The sequence below is a fragment of the Coffea arabica genome, chromosome 11c, assembly GCF_036785885.1.
Source record: "Coffea arabica cultivar ET-39 chromosome 11c, Coffea Arabica ET-39 HiFi, whole genome shotgun sequence".
NCBI lineage: Eukaryota > Viridiplantae > Streptophyta > Magnoliopsida > Gentianales > Rubiaceae > Coffea > Coffea arabica.
Genome location: NC_092330.1, coordinates 3,340,950 through 3,361,001, shown reverse-complemented (window position 1 = coordinate 3,361,001; position 20,052 = coordinate 3,340,950). Strand labels below are relative to the sequence as shown.

The following is a 20,052-nucleotide window of genomic DNA, read 5'->3' as shown; positions in this document are numbered from 1 at the left end:
ACGTCATGAGGGTTGAAACCCTTCTGACCAAGCACCAGGAAATCGCACATTGCTACACGCCCAGTTGACACGGACGTGTCATGTCAGAGAGTTACCTTCTTAACGCCAAAAATGAAAATTTAAACCAGAAGTCCGTCAAACTCTATGAAAACATATTTAAGCTATCAAACAAAACTGAACAAATAACTAAATAACATTGGATTGCCTCCCAACAAGCGCATTTCTTTAATGTCTTTGGCTAGACATGGCTAGGTGTCATTAATTGGGACAAGTCAGTACATCTAGACGTATCGTCTCCACTTCTCCACTTGGAAAACCCTCGTAATAATGTTTGAGACGGTGTCCATTCACCACAAACTTATTGTTTGTCTTAGCGCTCTGGATTTCTACTGCACCATAGGGAAAGACATGAGTGACAATAAAAGGGCCAATCCAACGGGAACGTAACTTACCTGGGAAGAGCTTAAGCCGGGATTGGTATAGTAGAACTTCCTGACCAACTACAAAGGTCTTCTTGGAGATTTGTTGGTCATGGAACGCCCTACTCCTCTCCTTATAAATTAGTGCATTCTCGTATGCTTCGTTTCGGATCTCCTCCAATTCTTGCAAATTCAACTTCCGATGGGCACCGGCATCCTCTAGATTCATGTTACACTGCCTTATTGCCCAAAAACCAAAAACCCTTGTGCTCAAATTCCACTAGAAGGTGACACAGCTTCCCGAATACCAACCTGTAGGGTGATATGCTGATAGGGGTCTTATATGCAATCCGATAAGCCCAAAGCGCATCTTCCAACCGTTGACTCCACTCTTTCCTATCGGATCGTACCATTTTCTTCAGGATGGACTTGATTTTCCGATTCGATACCTCCGCTTGACCATTGGTTTGAGAGTGGTATGATGTTGAGACCTTGTCGAGTACACCATACCGTCAGAACAACGCAACTATGGTCTTATTGTAGAAGTGTGTCCCCCTGTCACTAACAATAGCTCTTGGCATCCCAAAATGCACAAAAATATTAGACCTGATAAAATCTGTAACCATTTTCGAATCATTAGTCTGGGTAGCCTTAACTTCCACCTATTTGGAAACATAATCGACTACCAACAATATGTATATAAAACCAAATGAGGTAGGAGAAGATCCCATAAAATTTATGCTCCAAATATAAAAAATTTTTACGAAAATCAACGGGACTTGAGGCATAGGATCTCTACGGGCTATGTTACCTACCCTTTGACATCGATCACAGGATTTACAAAACACATATGCATCCTTAAACAATGAAGGCCAATAAAATCCATTCTCTAATATCTTATGCGCAGTTTGCTTAGGTCCAAAATAACCTCCACAGGCAAAAGTATGACAGAAAGTTAAAATTAACTGAAATTCAATTTCACTTACGCATCTTCTCATCACTTAGTCAGCACATCTCTTCCACAAGTATGGGTCATCCCATATAAAGTATTTGGCATCACTTTTCAACTTGTCCCTCTTCGATTTTGGCCAACCTGCAGGGAAATTATCCGTTACTAGATAATTGACTAAATTAGCATATCAAGACAATTGAGAATTCAAAGAGAATAAGTGTTTATCGGGGAATGTGTCTCTCAATGGCATGTTCTCCTCTCCAACTTATATGCGACTTAAGTGGTCAGTTACTAAATTCTCCAAGCCTCTTTTGTCCTTTATCTCCAGATTGAATTCTTGCAGGAGCAGTATCCACCTTACAAACCTCGGTTTTACATTTTTCTTGATCATTAGGTACTGCAACGCTGCATGATCAGAAAATACAATAACTTTAATACCTAACAAATATGACCTAAACTTTTCTAAAGCAAAGATAACCATAAGAAGCTCCTTTTCAGTAGTGGAGTGGTTCATTTGAACTCTATTCAAAGCTCGAGACGCATAGTAAATGACGTGATCTGCCTTTCCCACTCTCTGCCCCAACACAGCCTCCACTGCATAATCACTAGCGTCGCACATGATCTCAAAGGGTAGACTCCAGTCAGGGGGTTGGATAATCGGTGGTGAGATCAATAGCTCTTTTAACTTGTCGAAAGCTCTCTCACACTTGTCATCGAATTCGAAAGCCACATCTTTTTGTAAAAGCTGAAAAAAAGAGGCTTCAATTTTCAAAAAATCCTTGATGAACCTTCGATAAAAACCTATATGTCCAAAAGAAGAGCGCACTTACCGCACACTCGCGGGGTAAGGTAAGGCAGACATAATGTCTATTTTAGCCCTGTCAACTTCAATACCCTTAAAGGATACTATATGACCCAAAACTATCTCATGTTCAATCATAAAATGATATTTTTTTTAGTTGAGCACGAGATTAGTCTGTATACATCTTGACAAGATCAATTTCAAGTTATCTAAACAAGTATCGAAACTATTACCATATACACTGAAATCGTCCATGAAAATCTCAATAATTTTTTCAACATATTCTGAAATGATGCTTACCATATATCTCTGGAATGTTGCAAGTGCATTGTACAATCCAAAGGGCATGCGTCTGTATGCAAAGGTTCCGAACGAGCACGTGAAGGTCGTCTTCTCTTGATTCTTCGGTGCGATTGTAATCTGAAAATAGTCTGAAAATTCATCCAAAAAATAATAATAAACTCAACAAGCTAAACGCTCAATCATTTGGCCAATGAAAGGAAGAGAAAAATGGTCCATTTTCATGACAGCGTTCAATCTACGGTAGTCTATACACTGCCTCCATCCTGTGGGTTTGCGCACTGGCACGAGTTCGCCCATTTTGTTGGCCTTCACAATCATTCCTACTTTCTTCGAGACTACCTGCACTGGGCTCACCCATGGGCTGTCTCCTTCACCACTTCCATCATGAGAGGATTGAGCCTCCTTTGAGTTTACTGTACATGTTTGGCATTCTCTTCCAACCTTATTCGATGCATACAGATGAAGGAGCTGATCCCCTTAATGTCAGTGATGGTCCATCCTATCGCCTCCTTATGTTCTCTAAGGACTCGGATTAGTTTCTCCTCCTGGCTTTCTGATAGTCCCGCTAAGATAATCACTGGGAGCATTTCCTTTTCGCCCAGATATGCGTATTTTAGGTGCTTTGGCAGAGGCTTCAGTTCTAACACAGGTACCTGTACCACAGATGGTAGTACCCTTTGGTGAGGATCGGGAATGAAATAGGTGAGACTTCATACCTTCTCGTCGTGATTGGCAACGAGTGTAACACCCCTATTGTGCATTTCAAATCTTCACTCCATTCTATTTCAGGAGTTGTCTCCAACTCGAGGTGCCTGGTTAAATCAACCTCCAACTCATCCCTGCCAACAATTTCAAACACTTCCTGCACCGCAGGGTTAATAACACTCACAGAAAAAATAGAGTTAAAGTTAGAGTTCGAGGGATATTTCATAATATCAAAGATATTGAAATGAACAATATTTCCGTCAAACTCCATGGATAAGGTGCCCTTGTTAACATCTATTTTAGTTTGTGCCGTTCTCAAAAAGGTTCTACCTAATGATAAGGGTAATGGGTCGTGAGAGTATTCATCATCTATATCAAGTACATAAAAATCAGTTGGAAAAATCAATTGATTAATTTTCAACAAAACATCTTCAATCAACCCGTCAGTGTATGCATTGGTTCGATCAGCTAATTGAATTATTATCTCAATTTCCTTTAAAGGGCCTAAATTCAAAGAAGGATATATGGACTTTGGCATGACATGAATTGAGGTTCTTAGGTCTAACATAGTCTTTCCAATCAAGGTGTTACCTATCCTACAGGGAATAGTAAACATACCTGGATACCCGCACTTCGGTGGAAATTTTCTCTGAAGAACTGCTGACACATTCTTCCCCACAATGACCCTTTCATCTCCCCACAGCCTCCCTCGGTTGACGCACAAGTCCCTCAAAAATTTTACATATTTCGGCACTTATTTGATTGCATCTAATAGGGGAATATTGATCTCTACCTTGCGAAACATTTTCAATATCTCTTTTTCCTTATCCTACTTCTTCGATTTCTCCAACCTGCTAGGAAAGGGAGGCGGATAAGTTTTAACCTCAACGATCGGGTCAGGGAGTACCACTGGATTTTTGTCCTTGCTGCCCTTTTTCTCAAGCTCATTCTCGATTTTTTCCTCATCTTTGTCCTTTGGAGTAGTGAGTTCGGGTCCCTGAATTTCCTTCCCGCTCCTTAAAGTCATCGCACTTATGTTCTTCGGGTTCAATTCAGGTTGAAACGATAGTTTTCCTTGGACTTGGGATTCTAGGCGGTTAATTGCTATCGCCATCTGACTCATCTGACCCTGCACGACTTGCATCTGTCCCAGTTGATTTCTCATACTTTGTAGGTCAGAATCTATCTTTTGTTGATTAGCAATTAATTGCTTCATCATCTTCTCTATAGACGGACTTGAGTTTGAAGGGGGTGGTGGCGGCCGAGGTTGATATTGTTGTTGGTACCCTTGCTGTCTATTTGGTGCAAAATTTGACTGCCTACTTCCTCCATAGTTGAAGTTGGGGTGACCTCTCCAACCTGGATTGTACATATTCGAATACGGGTCATATTGATTTCTTGGAGCGAGCGCGGACGCGTGCCCAATCATGTTCACTTGCTCCACACTTTCTTCTTAAATCATCAGGTACATCTCTGTAGAATGACCCATAGCAGTACAAATTCCATACACCTTGACTTGTGATGTATTTCCTACAGCTAGTTGCCTAACAAAAGATATTAACTTAGTCAACTGCTGCTGGATAGAAGATATCTCTACCTCATTCACTTTGCATATCAGGACATCTTCCCTCGTACCAAACTGCTGCGAATTCTCGGCCATTCCTTCAATGAGCCCCCATGCTTCTCGAGGGGTCTTGTTCACTAGTGCCCCTCCACTTACAGTATCAATTATGCTCCTGTCTCTAAAAAGTAGCCCCTCATAAAAATATTGGATAAGCAATTGCTCACTTATTTAGTGTTGAGTGCATTTGATGCATAACTTCTTGAATCGCTCCCAATAATCACAGAGCGACTCTCTTGGGTGCTACTTGATACCGCAGATCTCCTTCCTTAAACTTGCAGCTCGTGACGTAGAAAAATATTTGTCTAAGAACTTTTCCTTCAGCTGGTCCCAAGTGGTGATGCTACCCGGTAGTAGGTAGTACAACCAATCCTTCAGAGAGAAGAGGAATGCCCTCATTTTGATCTGTTCTTCCATAATTCTCACCGGTTTCATACTGTTGGAAACGACATCAAACTCTTGCAAATGCTTGTAAGGCTCCTCTCCTGATAAACCATAGAAAAATGGCAACACATGAATTAGACCAGATTTTAACTCAAATGGAGTGTTATCATATAAATGTGAAAAGGTAATGCATAAGGGCTGTTGATTTAAATCAGGAGCAGCCAACTCTCTTAATATTCATGCATTATTTATAGTGACTTCTTCTCGCTCTGAGTCACTCGAAGTATCACCGAGCGAATCTGTTGGTTTAACTTCTGACTCAGGTCTTTGAGATGCGGCACTTGAGTACTCTTCTCTGAGTTGTCTGGTCTCTTTCCTTGTTCTACGCGCAGTCTCGGGGTCGAAAATTAATTCACTTGTACGAGAAGAACAAGGCATACACTCGAAAAGTACCAAAAAATTAGAACAAAAATAAACTTAAAAAGAGACAAATAACTGTTGCCAGTCCCCGGCAACGGCGTAAAAAATTGATAGGTTGTCAAGTCTGTGCACTAATAAAAACCTACTCAAACTAAAGTTAATTTCAATAGACAGTGATAAGCAGGGTCGAATTCACAGGGATTGGGGATATTTGTTTCTTTTGCAATTCAAAGTAACAAGGGGGTGTTTTTGTATAAAAGCTGACAATTAAAGCAGTTCACTAAAATCAAATAGCTAACTAAAAATTAAACGACAATCTACTAAAATCAGATTAATAATAACTAAAGATCTAGCCAAGAAATAATTTCAGTAATGGTTCATCTAATTGATCATCAATGCAAAGGTAATTCCAACTATTTACTAATAAATAGGTTATAACTGTTGGCTTGTCAAACCAGCAAAAACAAAAGTTCCTACTCTAAAAATATGAATTCAAGTATAGCGGTGAGTAGGATCGTATTGTGAAAAATGGGGGATTAGGAGAAATTAACTAAATAGCTCAATTGAATAAAAATAAAGACAGTATCACAAAATTAAATAAAACTAAACCAAGAATAGGCAACACTCTAGTCGAAGGTCTAATTTCCACTTTGGTTCATTTAACTGATCATTGATGCAAAGGTGAAATCACTTATTTATAAATAAACTGGTTATGGTTGTCAACACGTTCTGACAACCTGCCTCTCCTTACTGTTTCGATAATCACAACATACTCTGTGGCTATTTCTCTTACCAATTAAGCAACTCTAAACAATCTCTTAGGATTTAACCTATTGACAGCATTAATAATTAGAGAAGCTACCAATTCTAACCAACAAACACACAAGCTTGTTTTATTTAAGTTAGATTATATATTCCCGTGATATAGATTCAAAAGTCTTTTTTACAATCAAATTACATCACGCGCCACAGATACTAAAACCATCAAACAATTACGAATTTGATATTTTAGATGGCACTAGACTATTTCTACAATTAAATATTGATCAGGTATTTTACTGTAGCAAATAATCATAGTCATGAATGAACAGAGAATATATAAATATTCATAAATAATGAAGCAAACAAATCAAATTAGATCTCACAGTATTGTCAAACCAAAGTTTCAATTATTCTTTAACTAGAAAAGAAACTAGCCGCTCATCCCGGTAGATTCGCGGCCACAAGAAATACTAGGGTTTATTATAGAGAAAAAGAGGGAAAAGAATCAGAGCTCTTGGCCAAAGGCTTTTATCCTTCTTATACTTCTACGAGACTAGTTTAGTCGCAATGGACTAAGGAAAATGTCTCCTAAAAGGAAAAGACTTCCTTTTTCACTTATGCTTCTTCCAACTTCCAATAAGGAAAGGATTAAGACTCCTGTTCAACTCACACTACTAGATAGAAACAATAGATTGTCTATTTCTAAAGATATCCATGGACTTCCAATATGCTAGCAAAGATTCAAATGGTGGCCCACTTCAACTCTCGTAAGCATGGATTTCTCATCAAGTGAAGACGTGGTCACGCCTTATAAAGTGTTGTCTTCTAGAAATTCGACTTTTAATACACCTTTTACTCCATTCTCACCAACAATTTGTAAAAACAACACCAAAAATCAAATATGAGTAAAATTCATCGATTAACACCATATTTTAGCAAAATAAAAGGGAAAATATTCACCAATTATATGCACAATTAGTCACTTAACAAATTCTCCTATACCTAAATAATGCTTGCCCTCAAGCATTCACTACCCAAGAATCATAGTCAAGATGACAAATATTTAATAGCACAGTGCATACTAACACAAGTGCCATGTCTTCTCAATAATTTTATCAAAATCAAGATGCACAATTTTCAACAGCCCTCACACGGATAATAGTGTATACACTCTGCACTTTAGTGTTTAAGGAATATTTAGCACTCAAATCAACTCCATGAAATGACATTACCATAAGCTTGCTAATATATCATATTTCCACCACTTACAATGAATTCGATGCAAAAATCAAAGGGTCCTTATAAGGGTTGTAACTAGGGATGTACGCGAGCCGAGCTACTCGTGCTCGCTAGTAGCTCGGTCAACGACTAGGCACGAACTCGGGTTGACCGAGTTCGAGCCGAGTTTTGAGTAGCTCGAATGAAAATCGAGTCGAGTTTCGAGTCGAAATAGCCCAGCTCGAGTCGAGTCGAGTAGCTCGACGAGCCGGAGTTATTTAAATAATATATTTATAATTTAAATAATATTTATGTATTATAATTATAAAATGACCATTATGGGTATAAGTTATATGAAATTTACAATATATCCTTCTTTATAATAAAATCCTATAATGGCAAAAAAGTAATAACATAATTGTAAAAAGACCTAAAATGAAAAAAATTTTCGAGCCTCGAGTATCGAGTCAAGCCTCGAGCCTAAAGGAAATTTTTCGAGTCGAGTCTCGAGTATCGATTTTTTGGGCTCGCTCGAGCTCGAGTCGAGCTCGAGCTTTGGTGTATATGAGTCGAGTCGAGCTCGAGTATAGCAATACTCGAGCTCGACTCGACTCGATTACACCCCTAGTTGTAACGGGGCTTGGGTTAAGCGTTGGATAAAAGGAAAAATTTTAGGTGTAAATATATCAAAGGAAATATCAATAATACTCTGCATGAAATCAAACTCCTTTGTCATTCACATGTATAGCTGGCTTTCAGGAGTGTCAATAACTTCACTAAATTTGGCAAGTGCAAACGTAATTTAGGCATTAGCCCAACTACCACAAAACAACACAAGTGCACTTCACAACAAAAATTTTTTTTCTTCTTTTTTCAATATTTTTTTGTATTTTTTTCATTTCTCTCTCTTTTTTTAAAAATGCACAACATAACTACCACACTTGCCAACCATAAACGTACTTTTGAAATACACTTGAAGTTTTCATGCAAAAATATTATGGTATTCCTTTGACACAAGATTCCAATGAGAAGGTCTAAACAAAAAGGTTTAAGGTAACAAATTTGGCTATTAAACAAAGAAAAAGATTGAGGCTCAAACAGGGTTAACTATGGGTGAACATAATTAGGGAAGGCAATTAGAAAGTAAAAAATGGTTAAGCCTAATTGCCCTTATCTTTTTAATGCATCAAATTCAAGCATAGTCTCAACTTGTATAACAAACCAAGTTCTAGAATGTCAAATCATGTGTGATATCACTCAACAAAAGAAAATAGAGCAAAATATATTAAATTGCTCATAAAGCCCAAAAGCTCACAAAGTGGTTAAAATTATGTCAAATCTAGCATATCCATCATTCAAATCAATTGCAAGAAAATAACATACTCATGCTAGTAACATTACACTATTCATATTTGCATCTTGATTGCTTTTCGTAAAACAAAATAGAAGCTCCAAAACTAAATTTGAAAAATTTTTATGAAAAATTTTCATTTATTTTCACTTGAAAGATCCCCTCCCCCACACCTAAATCCGACATTGTCTTCAATGGATGAAACTTAAGTGCAAAAAGAAGAAAATAGGACTTCCCTGATTATTGAACTGAACACCCGGGAGGGAATAAGTTGCTTAAAAATCAATGTAGGTGAAGCACATAGTGAAGTTCAACTTGGGATCGCAATATTGGAGGTTTTGTTGTAAGGTGTGGGCACACTGTATAAGAAATAGTCTTCTGTCCATCCAATCGTAAAACAAACAATGCCATCTGGATATAGAGCGTGGGCACGTCTTGTAACAGATAGTTGTTAGTCCAATCCAACCTAAAACGAATAATGCCCTCTGGACATAAAGCGTGGGCACGTCTTATAACAGAAAGTCTTCTGTCTAAGGAATTTTCACCTAATCAAAGTGAAACTTTCATGAGTGCGTCCACGGCCTACAACAAAAGACCTTTTGTCAATAAGAAATGAAATAAACTTAACTTTCACATAAAATCATGAAATAAAAAAATGAAAAAAATGACTATAAATTGAAACTCTTGGGTTGCCTCCTAAGTAGCGCCTTTCTTTAACGTTTTTGGCTAGACAGTACCAGTGCTCAATCAAGGGGGATAAAATCTTTTAGCTCGTTTCATTACATCATTCTCGTGCCAATAATTCTTAAGCAAACGAGCTATTTTGTTTCTCGGTTCAAGATGTTTGATCATTGCAACTCCTATCTTATCCAAGCCATCCACCTCAAAAACTTTTAAATCCTCACACTTAGGAGGTAATTTCTGTTGTAGTACGGCTGAAGCATTTTCCTCCGTACAAATTTTCTCATTGCAATTCGGCTTATCAAATTTGTGAAACATTTTCAGAATTTCTCGCTCCTCCTCCTCTTCATTGGATCTTGTAAATTGATTAAGGACTAAAGGATGTATCACCACAGTTGAGGGTTGTTCATTAGATTCTTTCGTTGAAAAGGTTTGAGGTTGGGATCTCATTCCTTCTTTTTCAACTTCCTCTTCGACTGCATGCTTGATTCCTACTTTTTGAAACTCTTGCAGCCCTTCATCACTTCTTAGGGTAATTTCACTTATATTTTGTTTGAAGTTGACAATGGTCTACGAGTGCAATTCTTCTAAAATTTGAGGCCCCAATCGGCTCACTGTAGATGCTAGTTGACTCAATTGATTTTCCAAGTTTCGAATACGTATTCTTGTCTCCTATTGAAATTGTTGTATATCAGTAGCTAGTGATTTAACAATTTCTTCAAGAGATATACCTGACATAAAAGTTGATTGTTGCTGTTGAAAATTTGGCGGCCTCGTTGCATAACTGAAGCTAAGGTTATCCCTCCATTCTTGAGTGTACATGTTGGAATACGAATCATACCTCATTTGAGGCAGATTTGGAAATCCTCCAACAGCATAAATTTGGGCATTCAAACCATCTTGTAATGTGGGACACATGTTACTTGAATGATTCGAGGGATAACATATTCCACAAGTTTTTCTTTGTTGTACTTGCCCTTTAACCAACTTTTCTATGAGAAATGTTAGAAAATGTAAACATTGATCAATAGAAGAGATACCTACATTAGTAACCCTCCTGTGAATGAAATCCTGTCTATCACCAAATTGTTGAGTATAGTTAGCCATAAACTAACTCCAGAATGAGGGGAAAATAAAAATAAAAATAATTCAAAGAAAATAAATCAATAAGACACCAGTCCCCGGCAACGGCGCCAAAATTTGTTAGCTTGTCAAACCAACAAAAATAAAAGTTTTTACTCTAAAAATACGAATTTAAGTGTAGCAGTGAGTAGGGTCGTATCCATAGGGATTGGGTGATTTATTTCTTTGTGAAAATGGGGGATTAGGAGAAAGTAACTAAATAGCTCACTTGAATAAAAATAAAGACAATATCACAAAATTAAATAAAACTAAACCAAGAATAGGCAACACTCTAGTCGAAGGTCTAATTTCCACTTTGGTTCATTTAACTGATCATCGATGCAAAAGTGAAGTCACTTATTCATAAATAAACTGGTTATGGTTGTCAACACGCTCTGACAACTTGCCTCTCCTTACTGTTTCGATAACCACAACACGCTCTGTTGCTATTTCTCTTGCCAATTAAGCAACCCTAAACAAGTTCTTAGGATTTAACCTATTGACAGCATTAATAATTGAAGAAGCTACCAATTCTAACCAACAAACACACAAGCTCGGTTCATTTAAGTTAGATTATATATTCCCGAGACATAGATTCGAAAGTCTCTTTTACAATCAAATTACATCACGCGCCACAGATACTAAAACCATCAAACAATTACGAATTTGATATTTTAGATGATACTAGACTATTTCGACAATTAAATATTGATAAGGTATTTAACTGTAGCAAATAATCATAGTCATGAATGAACAGAGAATATATAAATATTCATAAATAAATGAAGCAAACAAATCAAATTAGATCTCACAGTATTGTCGAACCAAAACTTCAATTATCCTTCAACTAGAAAAGAAACTAGCTGTTCCTCTCGGTAGATTCGCGACCACAAGAAATACTAGGGTTTATTGTAGAGAAAAAGAGGAAAAACAATCAGAGCTCATGGCTGAAGGCTTCTGTCCTTCTTATACTCCTACGAGACTAGTTTAGTCGCAATTGACCAAGGAAAACATCTCCTAAAAGGAAAAGACTTCCTTTTTCACTTATGGTTCTTCCAACTTCCAATAAGGAAAGGATTAAGACTCCTATTCAACTCACACTACTCGATAGAAACAATAGATTGTCTATTTATAAAGACATCCATGGACTTTCAATATGCTAGCAAAGATTCAAATGGTGGCCCACTTCAACTCTCGTAAGCATGGATGTCTCATCAAGTGAAGGCGTGGTCACGCCTTATAAAGTGTTGTCTTCTGAAAATTCAACTTTTAATACACATTTTACTCCATTCTCACCAACAATTTCTAAAAACAACACCAAAAATCAAATATGAATAAAATTCATCGATTAACACCATATTTTAGCAAAATAAAGGGAAAAATATTCACCAATTATATGCATAATTAGTCACTTAATAATAACTGTCAAACAAGCGATGACAGTCAACCCTCTTTATTGTGTCGGTGATTAAGGTACGTCCGTTAATCACTACTCTAATTAAGAAATAATTCTAGGTACGTCCGTAAAATTTAATTCTCCAACTACCTTACGTATTAGAGGAGCCCTATTCTAACCAAATAACGCACTACCAGGGTTATATCAGGTTAGCTCGCGTATTCACCTAACACAAATTCAATTATGCCAGTTGTCACTATTTCAGAGCAATTAAACAATTATAGATTTAATGCTCCAATTGACAATAGATTACTAAATCAATTAATTATCGGATCCAAGACAATCAATTAATTGAACAACCATAATGTGACGACCCCACCTCTCCCTAAGGCGAACCAAAGGGTTCGACGGACCGCCTGTCCAACTCTCGCCGAGACTCAATCGTTTACTACAGTCCTCAAATAGATTACACTAAAAATCTCAAATATACATCAAATTCTCCAATGATTACAGGTTATAAGCGAAGCGGAAACAATTCCCAACTATACATAAAATGATTCCAAATCCAAACTGTACAAGATATATGTCATCCAGTCACGTGAATAAGTACTACAAGCCTTCCTTCGTCACGAGCCCTGTGGAGAGGAATAAAATAGTTTTGGGGTGAGTTAAAAGCTCAGTGAGTAACCAATAAAATCATTAATCAAATATATTTCACAATCGTTCATTTCAATGATGTCATGAATCAGTAATCAAATGTACGTTTATTGCTCTCATGAGCCAGTGAAATCATTGTATTTAAATACCCAACGCTCAAATAGATTACTTAAAGTTAAACAATAACGGGGAGCAACATTGGTGCTCCAGATCATTTCATGAACAATAAACAGGAGTGGAGACGTTGGTGCTCAGCACAAGACTCCCCAAGAACTCATTTAAGTCAAATCATGTCATGAACTCACATGCGCGCACACATGATATGCAGTCGAGTAAATAATGCAAGAAACATTTCAAAAGTACTTTGGAAACAGTTCAGGGTCACTCACCTCCACGTCCACGGCTCAGAAACCATCCATCATATATCATTACCTTGCCTGAGTCCAAGCCCTAAATCACAAACTCAAATCAATCATGCATTCTCAAAGTTCGGACAGCATTTCCTCATAAATGCTTCATTTCCAACCTACAATATATTACCAATCACACATACGGTTAATAAGCAATAAAATATATCTAATTAGGCCACAATATCCCTCAATCAAAGCTAATTAGAAGCTTAAGAGCCACCATAAGAAAAACCCCCAATTGAACCCTAGAAACCAGAATTCATTCCCTCAAGCGTAAATTTTTCGCAACGATCGCAGTTAACGTATAAAAGTTCCGTTTAACATCTTTCGGTACAATATCCATAACTGAAGCTACCCATATCGGATTGAAATGAATCTTATGGTGTTTCGAAGCCAAGACATAAAGCTACATTTCTTATGAAGACCTCCAAAGCCAAATCATGCATGTTCATGGTCAAAAATGGAAATGTCCACGAAAACAGAAATCTGGGCGCGGAACAGGGTTCATGGACAGTCAAGGATATTTCGGTCATTTCACATGCTACTGTGCTCAGATAGAGCTGAAATTTTGCAGGTCACTAGTTAACACCATTTTCTACAACTTTCATGTTTTAACCTTAGGCTAATTCGGCCTCTAACATGCTCGAATAAATCTGGTCAGAATAGGGCAAATGTAAACCCTAAACCTAGAATTTCGTATCAAACCAGAATTTTTGCACAATCAATCACATCCAATATATATCAACTTCATTTTACACTATAACTAACCAACAATCCATGACTAACCAACACCAAACATATGAAATCAGAAAAATCAAGCATAAAATAAAAATTCATCAATCTCCACCAAAAATCATAAAATTTTCCACTGAAACATCTCTTTAGCCCTCACAAGTCATCAATTTAACACTAACATGAACAAAGGAAGAATCTCTTGGTCACTTACCTTGTAAACTCAAGAAAAGAAGTAACTTAGCACCTTTCCTTCTCAGACCACTTCACCAATTACCTTAATCCTACCAAGAAAAAGGTTTTTATGGAGCAAATCCAAGTTTTAACAGTTGGTTTGTGAGATTCAAGCAAGAAATGGAGGAAACAAGTTGAGAGCTTTCTTTTCTTTTCTTGTTGAGAGGGCTGGCCAAAGGAGCTAAAAATGAAGAAATAAATTGGCCAAAATTAGCTTTAAGAAAGTAAAAATATCTTGGTCAAAAGTCCAAGGATGAATTGAATAGTGACACTTGTCACCTTTTGCTTAAAGTTTATCTCTTTATCTCTCTAATACTAATCCATATAGGTAACTTCTAATTATCTCTTAGCACCTTATAAAATAATATCACTTAATACAAAACTTCAACAAGTTGTTAAAAATGTATCTCATTTACCGCACTAGCGGGTCCCACGTTGATAATACACTTCAAACTTAACGTGGACTAACTTGTATCAAGGAAATGATTTGAAAACTATATTCCCTTATTAAAATGTATAAGAAATTAATATATTGAAGAAAGACATAAAATTATAGACAAGGAAATAAAATAATGTCTCGAAAATATATAAAAATTTTCGGGTTCTCACACTCATTCTTTCGGGGCATCACACATAAGCACTGCAATCAGAGAGTACGCAAATACCAACAAAAAAGAGGAATAGGTAAAGTTAATTCGATCTCACAATTTTTAGACGAACCAAAACTTCCGTTGTTCCTTGACTAGAAAAAGGGATTTAGTTCATCTCTGATATGTAAAACCCACACAAAGCTGTAGCAATAGTCACGGCCATTGTCTTGGAAATTGGGAAAATTCAATTTGTTTGAGCAATGAAGGTAAACGAAGCTACAAAGAAGAATTCAATGCTTCCCCTTTTTCCTAACATACGAGGGGAGAAAACTACTAAAAGACGAAAGAGAAAAGTCAAAAAGCTAAAACTAAAGTAGTCTCAATTGTCTACTCCTCTTTTTCCATCTAATTCCTTGCTCTCCTCTACTTTGCGGCGCTCCAAAGAGGGCAAAGGAAGACTCCTCGGCTTGCTTGATCTCTTCTCCTTTAGGGAACTGCCAAAAGAAGAAAAGTTTCTCCTTTTCCAAAAGTGCCCCTGGATTCCGTATTTGTCCCTGGACTAAGGACAGCTACTTGAACTCCTTTCCTGAAGGCTATCAAATTGGCACTTGTTATGGTATTTTTGTTCTATTCCCTATAATAAATGCAAATTTTCAAAAGTGAGTAGAGTTTGACAATTAATTCACATCGGGTCAGGTAATAAGGAAAATTAATTATAAAATAAATGATAAAATTGTAACCTATCAATTCCAGTACGTATGTTAGGTTAGAAGTCTGCTATTTATTTTTCTATAAACTTTCAGTTGTACATGGCACTTACCAGTTTTTTCTATGAATAAGATTGCTACCTTTTGTCAACTCAGACGATTTCTACCTTCAATTTCTCACGGAGCATCATATTGACCAGATTGACAACATCTTTTCATGCTCGATATACATCTGAACACAATCCACCAATTCATTTTTGGAGCTCCACATTTCTGCAACACACCTAAGAGTTTTTATACCTTCTTCACTAAAGATTGCGTGATGGCCCTTGCGGTCTTCGTAGTGCAATGTCATAGTGGAGCTATCTGTCATGGGAGCTGATAGAGATACTGAATTATTCGAACTCTTCAAGAATTGATCTGCACCTATGGTGTACTTGGATTGAATAATATGTCTTGGAAGTTGGAACAGGAGCTTGAGTTGCGAAAAGAGGATTTGGGAAGCCTGCACATGATCAAAGTTGACTTTGTTTTCACTGTAAATTGGGAATGGATCTTTTGTCAAATCCATACATGGTGGGTGAAATCAAAGTCCCAATGCTAAAAAGTTTACAGGAGGGACGTTGTTGTGGGAATACCAGCTGGGAGAAGTGCTCAGGAAATGCAAAAATTGGGTTGGAAATTGTAATCAAAAGATGGAAGGGAATTTAATATGGTAGGACTTGTTGTCATGTGGCAGACAACTAACACAGCATCAGGTAGGATCTGACATTGTTTTTTCTTCTCGCTTTCCCCACAAACATCCAAGCAATATCGTGTGGTATGACTCCGGCAAGTTGAGGCAGAGCCAGTGATGGTGAAAAACATCAATGACGTCAAAATCACCTAAATCTAACTAATTTTTGGTTGAATTCAGAACATGCCTCCAAGTCTCCATCAAAGACCTATCAAAGCGCCACAGAAGTAATTGATAAAAACTCTCGGGCCACACCTCACAATAAACGTAGTGAAAAAGAAAAAATGTAGCGAATTTTGTACAATTGACTACAATTATTTGCGTAGCAAAAAGTTGTCATGGTTGGCTACAAAAATAATCATAGCAATAACGAAACAATTGGCGATAAAAAGTTTGTAGTTAAAAATAGGACTTTTGTTGGAAAATCAATGGACTTGAAGGCAAAATCTAAGATTTTTTGCTACAAAAACGTATTATTTTCTAACATAATACAATTTCACCGCAAAAGGTAATCTTTTGGACAATGAATGGAAATTGTAGGACTCTTAACTACGATTCTGATATATTGTAACCAAATACCTTTTGCAACAATTTTGGCATCAATAATTTTTTTTTGGGCAAATGATAAACTTTCCATTGATAGAACAGTAAGCCTATACAAGGAGCAAGATTACTCAGTTATATTAGGTACTATGTATGGTATCTATACTATTTATAAAAGTTATTCGTCTATGTTGGACTTGTGTGTGGGCTAGCCCATTTGTGGGCCAGTCCATCTGTGCAAGTAAGCAACGCTTGAGGATTTCTCAAGTTTAAATACAAGTAGCAGCCGCAAGATGCAATTAGTCTTCGTGCGAGAAAAAGTGCCGGCCGCCTTTGAGAGAGACAAAGAGTGAGAGCTAGAGAGAGAAAATTCTTTGCAACTTTGGAGCCTCATTTGAAAGGTGATTTGAAGTCCGATTGAGACGAAATTTCATACACGCAATCCTCTCGTCAAGCTCTACTCATCTACCTGTTCAGATTTCAGATTTTTTTTTCGTTTGGTAATACCTTTCCAAACCCACTTTTTTGACCGTTGTAGTTTTTGGGGGTGATTTTGTAGCAGATTTGCTTGTTTGATGCTGGCAATATTATTGTCATCCGAATATTTCGGGTTGACCTGTATATTCCCATTATTATGATAATGGAGATTTTTTATTGGACTAGATTCCGTGATTTTTTTCAATTTGGGTTTTCATGTAAAAATCTTGGTGTCCTGTACCTTTTATTTTTCCTACATTTTATTATCACTACTCGTACTATTACTTGGTGATTGGTTTGTTCCTATTTTAATTGGTACTTAGAGAAAGAGAAATTTGTCTTGAGCTAACTCTACTCCTTTCCCAACAAGTGGTATCAGATCAATCAGGTTAGGCTGCTCATTTGTAATGGTTAAAAATAGATGATTCAGATAGTAGTTGCATGATAAGATTGAATGCTACTAATTATTCAATTTGAAAGCCTAGAATGGAAGACTACCTGTATTGTAGAGATTTGTTTGAACCTGTTCTAGGGGATAAAGGCAGACCAAGTGATATAAGGGATGAAAAATGGGCTGTTATGCACAGAAAAACTGTTGGCAATATTAGAAAATGGATTGGTCAAAATATTTTTTAACATTTTGTGAATGACACCAGAGCTGATATATTATGAAAAAATCTTGAAAGTATGTATAAACGGAAGACCAGTTTGAATAAAGTTAGTTATCTAAAACAGATTACTTGGATGAGATATAAAGGTGGGGAAAATATAATTGAACACTTGACTAATTTTCAGGGATTAATAAACCAGGCAACTACGTTAAATTTGAAGTTGGATGATGAAGTACAGACTCTATTATTATTTAGTTCATTACCGGATAGTTGGGAAACTATGGTGTACTCCGTCAACAATTCAGCTCCGAATGGTGTGTTGACTATGGCCATTGCAAAAGAGGCCGTGATGAATGAAGAGCTCAGGAGGAAAGAATAAGGAATTGTCTATGAGTCCCAGACTCTGGTGACAGAAAAGAGAGAAAGAAGAGGGAGAAGCAAAAATAGAGGACCCTACAATAGGAATGACAAATCCAGAAGCAGGTTTGAGTTGCAAAAAAATGTTGCATGCTATTATTGTAAAAAGAATGGGTATTATATGAAAGAGTGCAGAATCCTAAAATGAGAACAAGTTGAGAAAAAGAGTAAGGCGAAGGAAAAAGGTAATGAAGAGACTATAGCAATTGCGGTAGCTCATGATGATATGTTCGTGTTCTATGATGATGATCAGGTGAATATTATTCATTATGACAGTGATTGGGTAGTTGATTCAGGTGTATTCTACCATGTTACTCCTCACAGACATTTCTTCTCAACCTACACCGAAAGAAGTTTTGGATATGTTAGGATGGGAAATGAGGTCTCACGCAAAGTTGTTGGCATGTGAGACATATATTTGGATATAGATACCGGGTGTCAGTTAATATTAAGAAATGCTCGATGTGTCCCTGATATTCGCCTTAATCTTATCTCTATAAGAAAACTTGACGATGAGGGTTACCATAGCTTGCAAAGTGGAGGCAAATGAAACCTCAGCAAAGGAAATTTCGTTGTTGCTAGAGGAAAGAAATAGAGTACCCTCTACTTGATGCACGCCAAGTTGGGGGAAGGGACAAGTCAATGCAATTTGTGATTCATCAATTGATCTTTGGCATAGGCGACTTGAGCACATGAGTGAAAAAGAGATTTAGACACTTGTTCGCAAACAACTCCTACCTGAAGTTAGAGGTAATGCACTTAAACCTTGTGTTGACTGCATTTATGGGAAACAACACAGAGTTGCATTTCAAAATTTTCTTCCATCTAGAAAATTGAATCCTTTAGAATTGGTGCATATTGATATTTGCTATACGAAAGATAAGTCTCTTGGTGGTGCTGTTTATTTTGTAACTTTTATTAATGACTTTACTAGAAAAGTTTGGTGTTTTGCTTTAAAATCCAAAGATCAGATTTTCGAGTGTATTTAAGGATTTTCATAGCAAAGTTGAAAGAGAACTAGCAAACAGTTAAAGTGCGTACGTGCTCTGATAATGGTGGTGAGTACAAAGGACCATTTGAAATCTATTGCAAGTCCTGTGGGATCAGATTGGAGAAAACTATGCCAAAAACTCCTCAAAAGAATGGAGTAGCAGAGAGAATGAATAGATCCATCACTGAACGGGTCAGATGTATGCTCTCTAATGCTAAGTTGCCAAAATCCTTTTGGGATGAGACAATGAGAACTACGGTCAATTCAATTAATCTTTCTTCATCAGTTCTTCTAGATGGTGGCATCCCAGAGAGAGTATGGACGGGAAAAGATATATCTAGTAAGTACTTGAGAGTTTTTGATTGTCGGGCATTTGTTCATATCCCCAAAGATGAAAGATCAAAACTTGATATAAAATCAAAGCAGTGCATTTTCTTTGGCTATGGACATGAAGATTTTGGTTATAGACTGTATGATCCTATTGAGAAAAAGGTGATCAGAAGCAGAGATGTTGTCTTCTTTGAAAATCAAACTATTGAAGACATTGATAAATGTGACAATCCAAAATCTTCATATGACATTCCTGCTGGTTCAAATTCAGATCCAAATTCAGTTCCAATTAGGGCTGCAAACGAGCCGAGCCGAGTCGAGTTTTGAGCTAATCGAGCCGAGCCTCAACTAAATTTTACCAAGCTCGAGCTCGAGCTCGAGCTCGACGAGCTGGCAATTTTCGAGCTCGAGCTCGACTCGAATCAAGTCGAGCCGAGCTCGAGCTCGAAAAAAATAAAAAAAAATTATTTTATTTTTAAAA

At 37.1% G+C, this 20,052-nt stretch overlaps 1 protein-coding gene and 1 non-coding gene across 2 annotated transcripts; one reads left to right on the top strand and one right to left on the bottom strand.

The window, feature by feature from the left end:
- Window positions 1-258: 258 nt before the first annotated feature.
- LOC113715818 (uncharacterized) lies at window positions 259-648 on the bottom strand. Its single transcript, XM_027240121.1, has 2 exons — window positions 453-648; window positions 259-389 (listed from the first exon to the last, which is right to left on the bottom strand). Exons 1-2 carry the CDS (start codon window positions 646-648, stop codon window positions 259-261), a joined length of 327 nt encoding a protein of 108 aa, XP_027095922.1.
- A 4,323-nt stretch (window positions 649-4,971) lies between these two features.
- On the top strand, window positions 4,972-5,078 carry LOC113717430 (small nucleolar RNA R71). The gene has a single exon (XR_003454361.1). It is a non-coding gene; the product is annotated as a small nucleolar RNA R71 (small nucleolar RNA).
- Window positions 5,079-20,052: the final 14,974 nt, after the last annotated feature.